Below are 20655 nucleotides of genomic sequence, written 5' to 3'. Positions count from 1 at the left end.
GCCTTCCTGCTCCTTCCCAAGCTCCCCTCCACCTGTACTGCAGACTGGCACATCCTCTTTCTAAAGAGCAGGATTAGGGAGAGTTCAGGTATATTTGCCTCCCTTTGGCCTCCTTCTTGCTCTACCCCTGCTACAGCTTACAGCTGAGGAATCTGTAGAAAGCAGTTTACATCCAGTGCCTTTAATTAGATTTTACCTATTAACTGTTAACAGGTAAATTAACTTGAATATGGAATTAGGATTCCTTCAGCCCTCAGAGAAGTACTGAGACCTAATGGCCTTGCACAGAAGGAAAGAATATAGACGTGAGAATAAGTTTATTGAGAACAACACACCAATATGAACCTGTCCTGGTTGCTGACTACTTATTCTGCGAAAGAACCTAGTACTGCCAGACACTTTTACAGTGGGTAAAGACCGAAAATAGGAACTTAAATAGAAGCAGAGGAAAACAAAATGAGGAAGACTTTAGGATGCAAATTATGAGGCCTGGCCCTGTGTTTCTCTTTCCATTTCTCTTGATCCAGAGGATTACAGACACTCTTTCCTCAATGTGCTCTCATAGGCACACGTGAACTAAGTAACAATTTAGGTGGAATGTTGTCCGAGACCTACGTGCAACCGGCTCCACTCCTCTGGGAGGTGGAGCAGGCAATCCATGACCTGCACACAAAGCTCCATTGCTCACACTCAAACCTCAGTGTCAGGACAGAGAGACATGCCTCTGTTAGTGGAGCAGTATTAAAGAAGCTGCAGTCTAACGTTGTCTGTCCTTTCCTCTGTTCAGGAGGTTGGGAAAGCTCTTGCACAGTGTGGAAAAACACCATTAGCTCAGTGATTTTTTGCCAAGCCTGCAATAAATGCCCTTGCTTTGGACAGCATCGCAGTTACAAGGTTGCTTGGTTAAATTTGTTCGTAAGGACTTTCAAAGCCAACTTCTCTGTAATTATAGAGATATACTGAGTGCTTCCATATCGTGTAGAAGCTACCTGAGTGGTTACTGACTGTAAACTCATCTCTCAGTGTCTTATCCAGAAGCAGAAGTTGATGATCACTCCCCAAATTGGGGTGTCACTGAGATGATCTGCAATGAAGGCACCCATTGATAACAGTGGGAAACAGGGAGGGGCACTGAGCTAAGCCCCGCCCCTCCGACTCCTGGCCCCGCCCCTCGCATCGGACCACGCCCCCTGGATCAGGTCAGGCCCCGCCCCGCCCGTCCCCGGGGCCTGCGGCGGTTCCGGCCTGCGGTGCGGGCCGCGTCTCCCGGACCGGAGCGGTTCGCCTGGGGTAAGCGTCGCTGCCGCCCGTGGTCCGGCAGCGGGGAACGAGGGCAGCGGGAGCGCCGGCCCGGCCGCGCCTCCGGTGGGAGCCAGCGCCCCGGCGGGGAGGCCGCGGCTGAGGGGAGCGGCGCGAGCGCGGCCCGTGCCGGGGTGTGTGAGGGGCAGCGCGCGGCCCCGCCATTGCGGCCCTGCCTTCCCTTCCCTTCCCTTCCTCCGCTGCCTTCCCTTCCTCCCCCGGCCTTCCCTCCCTTCCTTCCTCCGCCTTCTGCCCCTCCCGTTTGCCTCCCGCGCCGGTGCCGCCGCTCTCCCGGTGGAGTGGGGCCCACTCCGTCAGGGCGTCTTTGACCCCCCGGTACGGCGGCCGCTGTTCTGCCGGGGTGGGAGCGGGGTGACAGAAACGGCTCTTGCCGGAGGCGGGGAGAGGAGGAGGAGGTAAGGTGCTGGCCGGTCGGGGTGCGGGTCCCCTCTCCGGGCACGGGGTGCCTGCGGCGGCTCGGGGGATGCTCGGCGGAAGGGCCGTGCGAGGCCCCTGCCCTGTGCCCAGGCCGCCTGCACGACCCGTGGGGCTTGAGGCTGGAGGAGGATTTCCCCTCTTGTTGAGGTCCCGGTTCAGTAAGCACCTTCGCGGAGGTGCAGTGACCTGTTTGCCCTGCTGATAACGGTGTGAGCAAATCAGGGTGTGCGAACTCTGCTGTGGAGACAGTCTGAGGAAGCTGGGCTGTGTCAGCCTGGAGAAGGCTCCAGGGAGGTCTTAAAGCAGCTCCAGTGCCTAAAGGGGCTGCAGGAAACCTGGAGAGGGGCTTGGGACAAGGAGGAATGGCTTTAAACCTGCCAGAGGGGAGACTGAGATGAGCTCTTAGGCAGAAGCTCTTCCCTGTGAGGGTGCTGAGGCGCTGGCACAGGGTGCCCAGAGAAGCTGTGGCTGCCCCATCCCTGGCAGTGTTCAAGGCCAGGTTGGACACAGGGGTTTGGAGCAAGCTGCTCCAGTGGAAGGGGTCCCTGCCCGTGGCAGGGGCTGGAGCTGGAGGAGCTTTGAGGTCCTTTCCAACCCAAAACACTCTGTGAGTCTGTGAAGCCTCTGGTTTTCATTACAGGAAAAGGTTGGGCTGAGGTTTAGTTTTAGTGTCAACTTTTAGAGAGGCATTGCCAGATTTCAGCATCTGCGTTAAAAGCAGGTCATTCTTGAATTATAATGTTTTGGGGGTATCTGAAGGGCTACACAGGTACGATTGCAGAGCAGGCTGGTTGAGCTTACAGCACTTTTATCTGCAGTAGCAGTTCAGGTTACTCATTGATGAAGGGCTAACATTGAGTCAGCCCCCAATTTTGTGGTACTCAGGTGTAAGTAGATACAGTGATTGTCTTCGGCATGGAAAATACTTTGCCACAAATGCGGTGTGTGTGTATTTGTTTTAAGCATGTTAGTGAGCTCAGAGGCATAAGGCCAGCACAATATTGCTGTACGGTGTTGCCAGTATATTTTATTATATCTGTTTGTCATCTCGGCATTTATAATGGGATCTAGGATTGTGCTGAGCATTAGTTGTTATGAGAGCTGTCATTTTGTTCTGGAAATCTGAGGGTTTTGGGAGATTGTTAGTCAGTGCAGCATTGTGAGACGGCTCATTTCTGTTTATAAGCCAATAGGGTTGATATTATTTTTAGTAGATGTTTTTTAACAGCTTTGCAGTTTCAAGTAGGCCAGATGCAGAGTAATGGGGTTTTGTTTGTTTGTTGATAGTATTCAGGGCCAGATACTTTGCATAAGACAACAAGTGGTCTTGTTGTCATGACACAGATCCTTAACATGAAGTGTTTTTCTGTTTGTTTTTTTTTTTGTGTTACAGTTTCTCAGGAAGAACGTTATTCTTTATAGGCTTCATAGGTGGAGAACAAAATAACTGACCTTTCTAACAGTGCTGAAATTTGTGAAACACCAACCGTAGCTCAGATGGATTAGGTGTTCCTTTTGGTGTATTTGGGCTGAAATGTGGTTTTCTGGAGGTGATACATTCTAATCTTCAAGCATTCTCAAGTTTTTGGCTGTGAACTGTTTAGCACAGCTGTTATGGGCCTTCATTCACACAAAGTAATATATTTGGACTTTACAAGTTTAAACTTGCATCAGACCATCCTATTGAAACATATGTTTGAATAACTGTATTTTAAAACATGTTTTACAGCACCAAACCTAATTTCTGCTAAGCAGGATGAATGGATTTTATTCTGTGAATTAAGTCAGCACTCACAATATTAGCAGTGCTTTTGCAGAAGGGATTAGCGATGAAGTAATGGTAACTCACACTTGTACCAGCAGAAACTGGGAGTTGGTGTGGTTAGCCAGCAGCAGCCAGCACCTCAGCTGAGTCCCTTTAAAGGTTCACTCATGTGTGGCTTGGTAAATGGTTGCTTAATGTAACTGTATCTTCTAAAAATCTGTTCTGAATTTGAAACACTTGGGGATTGTGTTAAAAGACAACTTGTATATTACCTTTCTGCCTCACTGTGTTAAACCCAGCTAGAAGTAAGATTCAACAGAAAAGGTTGAACAAAAAAAAAATGATCTTGGTAAAGAATCAAACGGGTATCTTGTAGTGCCATCACACTTTCATGTTAAGATCAGCTACTCAGTCATCAGCTGAAGGCCTGAAACAGCATCCCTTCAGACATCAGGAGTTAATTTCTATCTAGCACTTATAGAAAATCAGGATGAGTTGCATGCAGGGGTATTAGAATAAATATTTTATGCTGAAGGTTCAGATATTCTTTGCTGCTGCTTGGACTGGGTAATTATTTCGTTACAATGTTCTTCAAACATGTAATAAAGAGAAAAAATGGAGTAAACCCCTGATATTTCCTTTTGTTTTGAAGCATCTTCAAAAGCTATAAAATAAGAGTTAAAAGTGAAAAATCTAACAAAAGTTTACCCTGCATTCGAAAATGGATGTCAGCTTCTTTAAAATACTGTATTTCTTAAGATCTCTGCCGAATTTCCAGGGCTTGAGTTTGCCTGGAGAAATCTTTGGCATCATTTTGTTGAATGGTTTTTGAGGGGGTGCTGGAATCCTGATTGTTTCCCAGTGAGGGAATAAATACATATTATACATACAGATAAGATACAGAAAATGACTGAAATGACATATTTCAGGAAGAGTCCCACAGTTCTGTGCTAGCAAAAGAAGAACTTTTCTTGTTCCAGTAGTACCTGGCTATCAGCCCTGGGGCATGTTGTTGAATTGGAGAAGACAAACACACCTGTATGAGTATCCAATGTAACAAACTTGTTGTCATGCTTGATGTGCAAGGCTATCACTGAGATGTTTGGGCTCTTTAAGTAATTGTATTCCTTATTTAGAGAAATGCTAACCTGATACCTGAAAGGTTTATTTGGCCTGCAGTTGTTTAAACTGAGAAACTGAATGGGTTATAAGCCCCTGTTGCTTATTCAGTTCTTAGTGGAGTCAGATTTGCAGTGAAATCTTTATTTCTGTGAGCTGCTGTTGGCTGGGCTACAAAGCTGGCTTCAGGGACAAGGGAATAGATGTGAAAAAGAGCTAAGACCAGATTTGGCAAAGTTTTTTAAATTATCTCTATCTTTGTACCACTTCCCCTTTATGCCCACTTCTCCCTCCCTCTTTTGCAAGAAATCAGTGGCTTCTTAGCTTTTCTTCTTTCTATTTTTTTGTTGCATGCAGCTATTGCATATTACTGGCATGCATACCTGAGCATGACGTGTATAAAAATACAGTATGCATACATTGTTGATTGAACTGTAGAGAGCTGATTGCATTTAGTTTCGGGTTTTTGGCAAGACTAGTCTAGGACTAGTCTAAACCAAGAGAGAGGAGATGTTCCCCTAAAAGTAAAACAATAACTTAATTTTGGTAGTTGATTACATAAGTGAATACTGTGAGATAACTGAGATAGCTGGGTGTTCTGAGGACTTAACAGTGATAAAACCCACACATTTCAGTTTTGTTGCTTGCAATAGTTAAATGTCTTTAAGTGCTGCAGCTGAGATCTGAGGCACACCTTTGGAACGTGTTATGATGCATCTGTTTTGTATGTTAGTTCTTTGTATTTTTCTTAGAATACAGTTGCATATTTAAAATCACACACTCCTGATTAAATAAAATCTCAGTTCCACATATTTGAAGTTCTGACAAGTGTGTTTTGGCGTGTCACAAATTCAGCATGGAGTATATTTTCAAACTCACTTTGGTTTAGCTCTGAAGAACTGCTCTTTGATACATTCTTTCCCTGCTGTTAAGAAGGAACTCGGAGGGGAAGGTGACAATGGAGATAAAATCAATGAAGTTCAGGCACCGAATTTAGAAGCTGTTTGCTCTGTAGAACAAGAAGTGAAGTGATCGTGAAAGGAAAGCAGCATTCTGCAGGACACTGCTCAGCAGCAGGGCTTCTTCAGTGCAGGGAAAAATGAGTCCAAGGTCAGAGCGTTTTGATGTGAGGTTTTGAATCTGTGATTCTCGCTCTTGGGATAGGGGAAGGTGACGTTGCTGTTTTCTCAGATGTCCTACTGACCCTGACCCAAAATACTGACTTTTTTGCTTTCTCCTTTTACCTTGCATACTGTGTCCAGCACTTTTCAGCACCTTCTTCTAAGGTTCTGAGCCCAGTATTGTTCAGTATGAATGTGGGATGTGGCAGCTGCCCTCTTACTTTTGTTAGATCGCCGTTAAAGCATAGGAAATTGGAGAAGCAAATTTTCCCAAGCAAACTTAACCCCCAAACTAGTGGTTGTTGGGGGGGTGTATGTGTGTTTGTTTATTTGCTTTTGTTGTCGCTGCTGTTGGTTTTGGTTTTTCTTTTCCAGGAGGAAGTTACCTAAATATTTTTCAAGTACAGCACTTACTCAAAGAATAAATAGCCTGACTTCAGAAATCAGTTGTGTAATCACTTTGTAGAATATAAACTTTAAACACCATGTGAAAGAAATTATAGAAAGTAGGCAAAACAGCATAACCTTAATTTGCTAGCAAAAGTGTGTTACCACTCACTTTCTCATCACGGCAAGTTCATTGCTCTTCTTGCTTTGTTTTCGTCTGACGTCTAGCCATCTGCTTGGTGGTGTATCTTTCAAAACCTTGGTGATAATGTATTTCAGGGTTCATTTGTACTCATTAGTATAGAACCAGTTGTGCATTATAAATATAAGAGTAATTTGTATGCTGTATAAGATGTACTTAAGTCTATCCTGTGTATTCATCTTTTGTGTTGGATGAGAAATGTTCTTTTGGCCTAAGGGATAGAGAAGAGCTGCTATTTCAGGGACAAGCCGGAGCTACTCTAGTTCTAAGTACTCAAGATAAAGCCACTGTGTTGGCATACTTTAATTTTGTCTTGTCTCACTTCTTTGCTGTTTATTGCTGTTTTTCCCCCACTCTCACCTGCACGGATCCCGAGACCTCTCACCCCAAGTATGGTAAGTAGGAGGGTGAAAATGAGAAGTAATGAAGATGCTCAACTGTAAATCTGCTTGAAAAGATCTTGAAACAGGAGTGAGTGCAGTGCAAAAATTTGTCTATATTTTTATTCTGGTTAATGATGAAACTGGCTATCTCAATCTCATATTCCCACTTCTTAATTTCTCTGCTCATGTGTGCTCTGCCACACCTCTTCAAAAGAGATTAGGCCCAGCAAAAGGTCTGTCACATTTCTTGGTCTCGTGGCTTACAACTGAGAACCAGAAGACATATGCCTTGTGTTGTCTTTGGAAAGCCATGAGCAGGAGCATCCTGGGGTGATTGCCAGGCAGGAGCAGGATGGCAATAGCCTGCCTGTGCTTGTGTTTGGTTTGGCCCATAGCCATGTCCCAGAATGAGGTGGTGATTAATAGTGGCTCTGACCGGTTGTTCCCTGCAGGCAGAGACCCATCTGCATGGTAGTTTCCCTTGGTGCGGGTCTGTTACCATTCTCATGACCTAGCCCAAGAAAAGCAGTCTTTGAGCTGCTTGAAGGCTGTTAATGTATTACTTGATCTAGCCACTGGCCACGCCTGGCTGGCCTGCCTCTTCCTCAACTGCATTGTGGGTGCATTGGCAACTCCTTGCTTACCCTTTCCTTTTCATGTGTCCTTGTATCCTCATGCTTGCTTTGTGGTGCGTTACACATCCCCTGTCTGCTTTTCCTGTTGTGCTTGGATTGTGTTCTTGCAGGCTTTTAACTGGAACATTGTTGGAGTAGAAGAGTGGGCAAGGTTCCTCCTTCTGTCACTGAAAGGCAGCCCACACAGGAAGAGACAAAGAGTTTTGTTCTTGAGTTTCAGAAAGTATTCCCCCAGTGTTACAGAAGCTTGTCTCATGGGGTTGGTATTGCAGGAGGCATAGATTAATCTTCTGAGTGTTTTGCAGAAAATGAAGTTTTCTGTGACCTCCTTAGTTGACACTTTCTAGAAGCTTTAATTGGAAAAGGTTTCTCATGGAGCAGTGGAGTGAACTGTACATCAGATTGCTCCACTTTTATAAGAAATTTAACCTGATTTTTATTCAAGTCTTGCAGTCACAAGAGATTTATGGTGGCTGCATTACCTTAGACACTGAGTAGCATACAGGTTTTTTCGGAGACCCCTTGTCTGCCCATGCCATTTGTCACAGCATCTGGATTTCTTTATAGCAGAACAAATAGCAACGTATTTGCTTTGTAGAATGTTTACTACAGTATACAGGGGTTTTAAAGTACTTTTAATCTTGTGGTTGTGTGAGCTCTGCAAGTGCTGGTAGTTAATGGTGCCATTTTTCAGGTAGTATGTGGAAATTCCTTTAAGTTGGCCTCTGAGTGTGTTTAAATCAGAATTGGAAACCTAAAGGATGCACAGCATTGTGCTTGTCATTCATTCCCGTTTAATGGTTTCACTCTAGCAGTGCGGAGGATGGAGCCTTCTAAATCTAGACAGCACTCCCTTATTCCCACCAGTCTAGTTGAACATTAATTTTCTTGTGTCACAAGCCCCCCGAGAGATGAAGAGAGCCTGGCTAGATCTCATTTCAGAAACAAGTTTTTGAGCCTACTTGCAAAATTCTATTAGTTGTCAGCTGAGCAGAAAGAGAACTGGCATGAGTAGGTGAAAATACCTATGGGAATTCTGGGGCTTTGGTGACTAATGTTATGGTTTTGTTTGTTTGTCTGTTTAGAGATTCTTCCTATATGGATCAGCCTTCTAGTGATGGTGAAACTGGAAGAAGACCACTGTAAGCAAACCCAGGATGAATCGAGTGCCAGGTGATACAGACAATGCTCACAGTAGCAGCGTGGAATCCTGTCCTTCCTTGCGGGATGTCCACTCCATCAACCCAGCACAGCTGATGGCAAGGATTGAATCATATGAAGGCAGAGAGAAGAAGGGCATATCAGATGTCAGAAGGACTTTCTGTTTGTTTGTTACATTTGATCTCTTATTCATAACCTTGCTGTGGATAATAGAATTAAATGTGAGTTGTCTTTTCAGTACACTTAGACTGTATTAATTTATTTGTTCACTTCATGAGTGGTTAATAAGTTGCTCTTTTCTATCCCAAATTATATGCTATCTTTACCTATTTAAATTAAAGCAGCTTTCATGAACATAGTATCTACTCAGCTGCATCTACTTTATTCATTAGGGTACCTGGCTTATTATCATCATTAAACCTTTTGGTGTTCTGTGAATCAGAAACCACTGGAAATCCAGTGAACTTTTCAGGCAGCAAATAAACAAAAATGTTACTGTATGTCTTTGAATTTGGCAAGTACGAGTTTTAACAGGATTTAAGAGTTTGCCTTCTGCGTAACTTCTAGTCAGTAGCATTTCACTGAGGTGTCAGTCCCTGGAAAGACTTCCAATGACCAAACCCTTGTTGTTTGTTGTGGTGTATCTTCTTTGAGACAAACTTAGTATGCTATACATTGTGTATGGCAGGGTGCATTTAAACAACACAGAGTCCCATAGTTACTGTATTTTAACTCCAGCATTTGTAATTTGGAAAATGGGACGGGTCTCCTGAAATTGCCAGAAAGCAATAGGACAGCTGAGTTATTATTTCAAAAGTAGCATCCTAGTTCTTGAGCTGTGTTTTTTAAGCTATGATCTAAAATATGTATTAAATAAAGGACACAGGAAAAATGGGAGGAATCCCTTTTTTAGACAAGAAGGATCTTGTGTAAACATTTTTGTGTCAGGATTCCATTACAGGATAAATAACCTCGGTTATTGAGCTGGCATTCTGAAGTTTCAGGTGCTGACTGTTCAAGTAGTTCATTGTTACTGTGAAAAATAACACTTTAATTTGAGAAAGACTGCTCAGCTGAATGCTGCAATCCTGGGACTAGATTTCTGTTGTCTCTCTAGGGGGCAAGACTGTTGTATCCAGTGGGTAAAGGTAGCTTCTTTCAGAAAAACAGTATAGGGTTCCAGTGCATTTCTTCTTTTAGGCCAGTTTCTCAGCAGCTTGTTCCGACTAAGAGGAGCAGGGTCTGGGTTTGTATCACTTGTTGAAGACTCGCAGTACAGATTTCCATATTGGGACCCACAGAATATTTAATATTCCGTACAGAAAATGCTACACGCTCATAATGTTTCAGTTTGAATGCTGCAGCATTAAGGGACCTCAAGATCCTAGCAGTTTCCTTTGTGAAAAACCTTTGTTTTAAGGAGAACATACTATGAACCAGAGTCCTATACAGCCCAGTGTGAGCAAAACAGAAAACAGTTTTTTATCTTTGGAAGTCATAACTTGATATCTGGGATCTCACACATGATTAGGTTCTTTTCTTCTGTTGTTTTGAATTGTGTTCTTTGGGCAGTCAGATAGCACTGTCTGCCACTGGTGCCTAAGTAGTGGGACTTCACAGTTGCTGCCAGAGGTGCTGTAAGTATTGTTTTCCCTTTGTCACCATTATCCAGTGTGCCTAGATGAAATTTATGTTTAAACACTTCAGGGAGTAGCTCCATGTCAGATTGAGCAAACCTCCACTGTTCATCCTTACATTAACATGGTGCTCATGCAGCCCTGTGTTAAACAGCTTGAAGGGGGGGAAGCTGAGCTTCCTTATCTGTGCTGAAGAGAGATGATCACACCTGATGCAGTAGAGAAACCAAGGGGAAGTTCTATTTAGAAAGTTGCCAGGTAGCCATCGAGGAAAGGGAGAGGAGAAATTTGGAGTTGAAATGAATAGTCTCAGGAAAACTGTGAGGGTGCTGAGGCGCTGGCACACGGTGCCCAGAGAAGCTGTGGCTGCCCCATCCCTGGCAGTGTTCAAGGCCAGGTTGGACACAGGGGCTTGGAGCAAGCTGCTCTAGTGGAAGGGGTCCCTGCCCGTGGCAGGGGTTGGAGCTGGATGAGCTTCAAGGTCCATTCCAGCCCACACCATTCTATGGCTCTATGAAAACTGCCCAGCAGTATAGTTGGGCTGAATGTGGAAGTGTATAGACTGCATTGCTTTGAGATGGTGAGCATATGCTGTTGGTGTTCCTTGGCATCCTTTCTTTAACAGGATGACAAAGTAGTCAAGCTCAGTATTAAAGTCTAATGTTGGCTGTGTTTTCCAGTGCTTTACATTTTTCCTGAAGTGCCTAATTGTTGAACTTAACAGCAATAGGATATGGACACTAAGGGGTTTTGTTTCCAGCTGAGATACATACCCCTCTCACTCTCTGACGCAATACATTGTGAATGACTTTCTTACTAACCCAGTTTGAACAGGGAAGTGCCGAATCCTCCCACTGGAAGGAAACACAGTAGCTAAGGAGGATGCAATTTTGAATCCCCTCAAGCGAATGAAAGATTTAACTTGGGTGTTAGTTGTGGGGAAATGGTCTAGTTGCAGCTTCTGTTTTACAGGTTTGGGGTGTTTTTCTCAGCTCCCTCAAGTAGTGTGTGTGCTGCTAAAGACAAGATCTAGAGTGTGAATTCTGTAACTGTTTTGTTTCCTGTTTGCTAACATGTGACTAAGACCAGCTAATTTCTGAGAGCTTTTTGATCAGCTATTTTGGTTGTTCTCCTTAGGAGACATAAAATGCCTTATGGATATGTGTAACAGACCTTACCTTTAATCATATCTTCTTCCATCAACAACTGGTTTGCTTTTATGTTGGGACAGTCTGAAATGCAGCTTGCATAGGCCAGATGATAATCCTAAATGTTTTCATTTTGAAAGTTGTATATAATCATGAAAACCAAATAAGGACACTAATCTTGAAATTGATATTCATAGGCCATATGTCCTTTGTACTTAGTGATCTTTTTGTGCATCTTTGTGTGCCTGTGGGGAGCTATTAATTTCACCCTTCACAGTGATACGTGTTTTGGGTTCAGTAACTTCTGTTCTAAAGTGGTGTGTGTTGTTTCTTTGTAGGTAAAAGGAGGCATTGAGACCACCTTAGAGAAAGAAGTCCTACAATATGACTACTCTTCTTCATATTTTGATATATTTGTAAGTGTTCTTAAAGAAAAAGGAGAAAAAGCAGCAGAAGTGTAGTTTTCCCATGTTCCTACTTCCACACTTTCCCTAGTTTGAGTCCTGTGAAAGGGATATTTTCTTGATGCTTTAAACTGAAAGAGTTTGTGCCAAATTTCACTTCACTAGAGCTAACTTATTCAGAAGACCAATAGCCCTCCAGCTGTAAAATCAGGTTGTTTAAACCAACGTTTTTATCCTTCCACAGAAATCAGTGGGTTGCAGTGAGGAGATGCTTGTTCCCAGGTTGGCCTGGTCAGATGGTTTTTCAGATTTCTATGTTTTAACTCCAACAGGGTTTTTTAACATTATACTAAAAAGAGATGACACTAAGTTTGATTCTCCTTGTAAGCACCTAAGGCACATGAGAGGAATACTGCTACATCAGGAAATTCCTCTTTCAGCCACGCTGTAGCTCTGTAGTTGCAATGCATTTTGCACTGCATGGACCAAGTTACTGATCTCAAAGTAAAAGCTGTTTCTTTATGGTTCTTCCAATGTTCCCGTTCCCAAAGGCCCCATGTTCCTCCAAGATCATTAATACTACCAGATCTTGTTTGCCTGGCAGAGATGAGTTGGTTTGGTGTGTACTATACTATATCCAGAATCTCTCTTTGAAATGGAGGTACCATGGAATGGAATGAGGTACCAGATACAAAAATGTCATAAGCTAGCAAACTATGCTACTGCCCCCTTTCTTGTTACTTTCCTGTCAGGCTCTTTATGATACAGTTTACTGCAGAAAGCAAAATGTTGATGCTCTGGAAATTATTTTGCCCTTCAGTTTAAGCAAGGGTTAAAAACATGTAATGCAAGATAATAGACTTTTATTCCCTGGGAAAGGATGAGGTCACTGAATTCTGCAAAATGGTTTATGAGCTTATACAGGATTTCTTCTGTTTCTGCCACACAACACTGAAACATATGTATTTGCTTAAGATTAAATGGGTTCATCACACCTCTGTCCGTGCCTGTCCTTGATGCCCCTTAATTTTTAAGCCTTTGTTTCACATTTTTCTAGATTCTGAATGCATCTTTTAAAGCAAGTTGGAAGAAATCCAATAGTGAAGAATAAACAGGGAAATTGAGGGTTAGCACCCCTGATTCAGAAATCTTGTCTGCTATCGATTGAATTTTCTGGCCCAGAGATGCCATACCTTCCCTTTATTTACTGCAGAGTATTTGGAACAGCTTGCTGTTGCAGGCTCCTCCGTAAAGAAGAATTGATTGTTGCAAGCCTAATATTGCAATAAATACTTAAACTTTAGTAAGTAGGAAATAGTTTAAAACAATTCTTCCCCTTTTCTGATTGTATTTGTGAAGTACTTACAGTTTTTAATGCTACTCTTGACCGGTACCACACCACTAAGATCAGTGAGATGCAAAGTGATGCTCAAAGTATTTGCTGGATTAACTGCATCTAGATTTAACTGCTTAGGTTGCAGCCAGGTAAAATGATCATGAACATACTTTGTGTAGCTCTCTTGTGTTTCTAACTTGTGTAATTGCACATGCTTGTATATTAGAGCCTATGTAGGCATATGAGTGGTGCCATTTGCTTTACAAATGGGAAATAATGTTCTGTTTGTTTTATAAGCACATGTTCAAATTTGTTTCTCAGTAACAGAGCTTGGATTGTCCTGTTTTAAGTTTTGTAAGAAATGAGTATTTTCAGTGAGCTGAGATTCTTGTGGTTCTGCTGTGTTCTGCATTAACCAACAACTATTTTTTTCCTTTCTCTATAGCTACTGGCAGTCTTTCGATTTAAGGTGTTAATACTTGCATATGCAATGTGCAGACTGCGCCATTGGTGGGCAATAGCTGTGAGTAGTAGCCAAGCATAATGGAGTTTTAACTAGAATGGATCAAACAGAAAGAACTTTAGATGCCTCTTAACACTTGTATGTTAAGAATCATCTTGATTCATCTTGATATATGAAATCATCTTGATATAATTAATCACCTTAAAGTCTGCTGTACAGATTCAAAACTTCTGGAAGATTTCCAGCCTAAAGACAAGAATTTACCAGCACAGTGAGTGTGCAGCTCTGCTGTGTAGATGAGAGAGAATGCAAAACTTGATGATAATCTGTACCAGTCAGTGTGATAGTCCATACACCAGTCAGTGCTATAGATTATAAAAAATAGGCATGTTGCTGGCTTGGTGCAAAATCTTGGTAAATCTTATTTTCCCTTACACTGTGGTAAGTGCATGTAGAACATGTTCATGTATAACTTTCTTCAAGTGATTAACATGCAGCTTATTCAGTAGTCTGAGATTACATGCCATGATCTTTTAAGGTTATTAGCATGGCACAAGCACAAGTGATAGCAACTGCTGCACTGTGTTTATTTTTAAGTGCATGCCTCTCAAAATCTCTAACTGTTGGTTGTGCAGCTGAAGAGTACTTCCAGTGGTATCCTCAGCTTGACACAGTTGTTTGTGAGGTGGTGGGAGTGAAGCCGTCATGGTAGTAAGCGGTCAGATATATAAAGCTTCACTGAAGGTGTTGCAGAAGCTGTTAATCTTAAATTCCTACCTGTGCTTTACCAAAAGGTTCTGATGTTACTTAAAGAATTGCTGGACCCAAATGCACTAGCAGAGTTATAAGCCTTGCCTAAGTGAGTGGTACTTGTCCACTACTGCTTTGTTTTATGCAGGCTGCCATGGTTTTATGGCAGGGACTATAAAGTCTTCAAGGGAATTAATTTTTCACAGTATCAGTACATGAATTAAAATACAAATTTAGATTTACTCCTGTAAAGATCTTTTACCTGAAATAGATACTTTGATTTACATGGTAGCGTAAGAAGCATTTGGAGCAATTGCTGTTTGCTTTCTCCCAAATACATAGATAGTTTCTACAGGGGCTTTGTGGATAAAATACTGGATCTTCGTTATACGGGAAGATCACAATTTACATAGCTCAGCATCTGTGTAGCATCTAAACTGCCTAATTGCTGCGTGGCAATTAACATTTGGAGATGTCAGTATTAAAAGTTACCTTTAGGAAGGAGGTTATTTTAATAGCGCTTTATTTGTATCTTACATGTTATGTTTTATTAGCCTATGATCTTGCTGTTGTTGGTAAATATTTAAAGTTGCAACTGATAGATAATGGCAGAAATGAGAAAGTAAATCCATTTATTAGCCTTAACTGTTCTTACCCTGTCTCTTTCAGTTTACAACAGCAGTGACCAGTGCCTTTTTATTAGCAAAAGTAATTATTTCACAGGTATATATTCTACTCAACTGTTTGGTTTACTTTGTTGTTTTCTTGAAAGTAAAATTCTTCAGGGTAACTCTGTAATGTTGTGTGGTTTTCTTCCCTTCAAGCTGTTCTCACAGGGTGCTTTTGGCTACGTGCTGCCCATCATATCCTTCATACTTGCCTGGATTGAAACTTGGTTCTTGGACTTCAAAGTGTTACCGCAGGAAGCTGAAGAAGAAAACAGTAAGCTTTTGCTATTTCCCCTCATTTTGGCAACGTTTGATCCCATGTTTTCTGGCAGAAGAATGCTTCTTTCAGATTCTCATAGGAAGACAGGCTGGGAGAGCTGGGCTGGGTCAGCCTGGAGAAGAGAAGGCTCCTGAAGGGGAGACCTTAGAGCAGCTCCAGGGCCTAAAGGGGCTGCAGGAAACCTGGAGAGGGGCTTGGGACAAGGGCCTGTAGGGACAGAACAAGGGGAATGGCTTTAACCTGCCAGAGGGGAGACTGAGATGAAACCTTAGGCAGAAGTTCTTCCCTGTCAGGGGATTGGAACTGGATGAGCTTAAACGTCCCTTCCAACACAAACCAGTCTGGGATTCTCAAAACTTAAAGAGCTGTGGGAAGAATTAAATCACATGGCACAATTTTTCTGTGAAGGAGCACATGCCCTCAGAGAAGTGGGGGTTTCATTAGTTTAAGGAGGCAAAGTTAGAAGCTGCAAGGATTAGATCAGCAGTTTGTCAGGCACTTAAGAGCATACATCATTTTTATGCTGAGGACCTGAAAATTCAATGGACTTGGGCTTGTAAAATTCTATTTTCTGAGCAATGCATAGAATAATCTCTGGTTCCTGTTTCAGGAAGAGCAGACAGAGTGACTAATTCAGTGTCACTGAGGCGGAAAAGGGAAGGCAAAGAAGTACTGTAGAAGGACTGCTTCATGCTCAGGCAGAGTGAGACCAGAGCAATGGTGAATTGCAGCCTTGTGAACGTGAGGCAGCAGGGCACCTGACACTCCGTGTGTTCAGCTGAATGGAGGAAACCCATTGGGGTAGTTGAAAGAGAGTTTTGCTTGAGTGGTGAAGAAAAGAAAGCCTAGATTTCTGCTACAAGTGTTTTGTTAGTTTCAGCAGCAGGAGAGTGATGAAACAGTTCATTACAGTTCACTGTATAATTACCTGCAGTAGTCTAAAACTCTGCTGCAAGGGTATGTTGGCCTGTTAGGTAAAACCAAAAACTTTACATGGGCTTGGATGTCTCCTTTGGGGTTTTTAGTGCTCTAAAATGCAATCTTTCTACTTAGATCCTTTCCCTCTTCTTTTTTACCACTCCAACAAAGAAGTTGGTTAATAGCATGCACTGGGTTCTGCCTAGAGAAAGGGAAACTGAGGGTAATTCTATTCCTCTTTTGAGGGTGAGGAAATGCAGCTGCACTACACTTCTATGTCAACAAGTAAGAAGTGTAACCAGTTCAGAGACTTTTGTATTTTTATTATCCTGAATATTCATAGACAAGATATTAGATACATGCACATGTAAAATACTTGATCTTGTTGATAAAATTGAGGTTGTATTTCTAAATCCCTGTGAAATTCAAAGATACTTTCTTTTCCTTCATTCCTGCTGTGCTTGAAATAGATGGCATTTGTGTACTAATAGATGCTGCTATTTCCAAAAAAAGATGGGGTTTCACTGGAAAATGCTGATTTGAAGCAATTAAGTCAGGCAAGTGATAGGCACATTTGGACTGTGTTGGGTGGTGGTATATACAAAGTGCCTCATTTGCTTGTAAATCTGAGGCCGATAATGAAAACTGATTTTAGTAGTTCTTGCTTTTTGACCAGGTATTTTTCTTTCCTGTCTCTAGTGAGGGTAGAAGCTGACTTTTTTTCCATCCCAACCAACCAAAACCCACCACCACAGCAGTTTTCTGCCTAATGCAGCAGTGCTCATAAATTGGAGATGGTTTGCCTGTAACTTAACAAATAAAGGAGAAAAAAAGGGGCAAACCTGACTTCTTCCACTGAAGCTGATTTCCAGCTCTAAAAGTTGCCTTCTGTGAGCAGGATTTAAAGCTAAAGTCCAACCCCTGTGTGTCTTCTGGTATCTTGTGACTTATTGTTAAGTGTAGAGACTGATCTTCCTCTTTTGGACAAGTCAAACAGAGACTTTAACTAGTTAATAGGATAAATTGGGATGTAGAAATGAAGTTTGAGTTGGAAAGGGATTTATTATTGTTAATAAGTGGCCACCTCGGGTAGCTCTCCTGATTCAGTAAAACATCAGGGGTTTCTTTTTTATCCCCCCATCAGTCTTTGTGTGGCAGAGAGTAAGCGATGGAAGTTAAATCCCCTTATGTTGACCTAAAACGCCGTCTTTGCCCAGTTATAACCAGACCTGTTGATGGCAGTGAGGATGAATTAGCTTCTCTCCCAACCCCTTTTGGGTTTATTCTGTATTAAACACACCAGAATAGCCCCATGTAATTTCCAGATCATTTTCCTGATTTCAGAGGAAACTGAGCCAAAAGGAGTGGAAGGTTGGAATAACTCAGTATGTTGACACAGACAGGTGGAAGCAAGCCATTGATGAGGAGTCTTTCCATGGCAAAGGGAGACAATGACTTGGTGATGTGTAGCAGCTCCCTGATCATTAAAAATAGACTTGACCTTTAAGATGCTCTGTGGTAGCACTGAGGATTGATTTGTTTGGGTGTTTTTGTCCTTTCAGGGTTTTTGATAGCACAGGATGCTTCTGAACGAGCAGCTCTTCTTCACCCCGGGGTCCTCTCTGATGGGCAGTTCTATTCTCCTCCTGAATCTGTAGCAGGTATGTTCATGTACTGAATGAGTTTTCATATTGATGTTGAAGTCCTGCATCTCTGACCCCTTCAGAGGGTAAGGCAGGGGAAGGGGCCCTTCCAGTTTGAGATTGTGATCTCTTCTTACCTGCTGGCAGTAGTGTTTCTGCAGTAGTGCGCTATTTAATCTAGCCTAAACTTTGAGCTTTACAGTAGCTTAGGGTAGACAGTGAACCTGAACCTGCTCCAAAGCAAACGTTTTCCTCTCATAACAAAAAGAAAAAGCCCTCTCTGTACAAAAAGGCTGGTTCTGTGGGTGTATTAAATGTATTAAATGAGGGCAAGTGTTAATTGCATCTCAACTCTGCATGTCATGTGCTTTGCTGTAGTTGAGGTATAAGCCAAATAAGCCCCAAAATAAATGTAAACACAGGAAGATTTAAGACTGTGTTTGCAGGAACTGCAAGGAAACGAGTGATTTATTTCTGGATTGAGTGGTTTTGAGTTACTTGAGGAGGTAGCATGAACCCCCAAATACTGTTGGCAGTCTTTTGTACCCTAAACTGCAAATTTCTTCTGTAAAGCTGTGCTGTATTATGCAATACATTGAGAATATGAATAGCTGCTAATGGCCAGAGATACATTTGCCTATCTTGCGTTATGGATTTCTATATACTGGTGATAATTCGATGGCTGTCTCTGATTGCTGAGCATCTTGGCATTAATGCACGGCTTAGAGCTCCATCTAGGGTTGACAAAGCGTTAGGACATGGGAAATCCTTGCTTTGACTTGCCTTTTAATAAGCATTACCAGTGAGAGTCTGCTTTTTATTCCCCCACTTCCTTCCCCCCCCTCCCCTTTTTTTTTTCTTCTTCTTTCCAGTGCTCTGATAGCATTTTTATCTTCCTTTTCAGGATCTGATGAAGATTCTGAAGAAAAACAAGACAGTGAAAAACCAGTTGTATAGCAGACAGGAAAAAGCAGGTCAGTTCCTGTGCATACAGCCTGGATATTCCTGAAAACATCTTTCTTCTTACTTCTTCCCAAATCATTTGAACAGTGGGTACCTCTTAGCAGTTCATCACTTGAAGCCAGACTGTCCCCTAATGGCTGCCAGGCTCTTGAGAGCCTGGGGTTGAGTTCTCGTTAACCCAGGCCTACAGGGCTGAGAGTGCTGTGGGAAGCAGGGTGTAAAAGGCTGCAGGGTAGGGACAGAACCGCTCCAGCATTTCTTTGTGGCTGTGCTGAGAAGAGCAGTGGTGAACTGCATGTGTAAAAGCTTCTTTTTCTGGATGGGGGGGAGAGGTGCTCCTCTGGAGATGGCAGTGCAAGAGTGCGAGGAAGAGATTTTCTTTTAGCTTAGGTCTAGGGCAAATGTTCTCACTTTGAAGACTGAATGGACAAAACCACCTTGATCTTTCCCCTCCTCAGTCTGTTTAATACTATGAACTGGTTACACTGAAGCAGCTGCACCTGAAGGTTATTGTTAGTGCAGTTTGGTTAAATATGAAAGGTGATTTCCTGATTTTGGAAATGACTTAATTTAATTTGGAATTTTCTTGCCCCATGCTTTCACTTCACCACATGTGGTAAAGCTCAAGCTAGGGGAGATGTTACATGTTCTTGAGAAGCTGAAGCTTCCCGTCTGAAACCTTCTAATACTCCTCTGGAAGAGTAGAAAACCTTTTCCTTGTCAGTATCTGTTTCTTTGACTTGCATCTTCCTTTACCCTGACTTGTGTCATCTGTTACAGAAAGAAAACCTCTGAGGGAAGTTGTTGGGGTTGGAAACCGGCAACAACGTCTGTGACTGACTTGCTGATGGAGCTGCTGCAGGTTTTATTCCTTAGAAAGCAAAGGGAACGGTTTCCATGTACTGTAATACCTCACAAAGGTGTACCTTGGTGACGTATGTATATTAGGTTGCCTCCCAGGTGATATGAAAATATTTGTCCATGATGTATTTTATTATTCAGTGATTCCTGAAGTTGATCTTCTACTGACTAGGTAATTACTGAAGCGTGTCGTTTTGTGTACCTAATCAAGAGACTGGTAATATAATGAAGTAAAACTTCTCTACGGTCGAAGTCTATTTAATGATTGTTGGGACTCATGAGTAACATTATTTTATGTTATTGCTAATTTGTCATTCGTTTTACATATGCTTTTTTTTTTTAACTCCACGTTTGCTTTTTTAACAGACATGTTCACTTTCTAAAATAAAACTGTTAAAACAAGGGCGATGTGTGATGAGAGTTTGTTGCTTTATCAGCTGAACAGCACCATGCACCGCTCCCTGAGTTCTTGGAGGGTCCGGAGCATTCTGGTTTGCAGAGGTCCTGTGCACGATGTGTGCTGCTGCTGGCTGGGATGCAGTGGTACAAACGTGGTGTCAAAAGGATGCAAGGAGCTCTAAATATACTAATATTGTATAACAATGTATATTTTATGTAGTATTATATTAGTATATCCTATATATTTTATATGTCATACTAATATATATTTTATATCTTTTATTTTTACATAATATATATTATATATGAATACATTATATAGTCTACGTATAATATATTATTTATTTTATAAAACGTATATATACTAATATATATAAATATATGTTATAAAAATAAAGATATATAAAAACATATATAAATTTATAACATCAATATAAATGCATATGTACTATATAAATACATATAAACATATTTATATTTTAATATAATTTATATAAAAATATATAAATACATATATAAATATACGCACATACATGGTTTACATATTTATATATTTTTCTTCTCCTCCTGCCACCAGGCGGCGCTCTCCTCCGCGGCTGCTGACGCTCACTCCTCGCTGCCCTTCCCCGCAGCCAATCGCAGTGGAGCCTCGTGCTCCCACCGCCTTCCGGCCCC

The 20655-nt window shown here is 42.0% G+C and overlaps 1 protein-coding gene across 6 annotated transcripts; it reads left to right on the top strand.

Annotated features, from left to right (window-relative positions):
* Positions 1-1181: 1181 nt before the first annotated feature.
* Positions 1182-18731, top strand: STARD3NL (STARD3 N-terminal like). Of its 6 annotated transcripts, none has more exons than XM_062622089.1 (8): positions 1182-1290; positions 8435-8731; positions 11634-11711; positions 13481-13558; positions 14918-14971; positions 15073-15190; positions 17677-17775; positions 18662-18731. In XM_062622089.1, exons 2-8 carry the CDS (start codon positions 8507-8509, stop codon positions 18712-18714), a joined length of 705 nt encoding a protein of 234 aa, XP_062478073.1. In that variant the 5' UTR covers positions 1182-1290; positions 8435-8506; the 3' UTR covers positions 18715-18731. The 6 variants fall into 6 exon arrangements, with proteins under 6 accessions (XP_062478073.1, XP_062478083.1, XP_062478093.1 ...); XM_062622099.1 differs by lacking the exon at positions 1182-1290 and adding an exon at positions 2422-2458; XM_062622078.1 differs by lacking the exon at positions 1182-1290 and adding an exon at positions 6662-6802.
* The last annotated feature ends 1924 nt before the right edge of the window (positions 18732-20655 follow it).

Source organism: Pezoporus occidentalis, unplaced genomic scaffold, assembly GCF_034315485.1.
Source record: "Pezoporus occidentalis ecotype Australia unplaced genomic scaffold, CSIRO_AGI_Poc_V1 ctg107, whole genome shotgun sequence".
Classification (NCBI taxonomy): Eukaryota; Metazoa; Chordata; class Aves; order Psittaciformes; family Psittacidae; genus Pezoporus; species Pezoporus occidentalis.
This window is presented reverse-complemented; position numbering and strand designations above follow the sequence as displayed.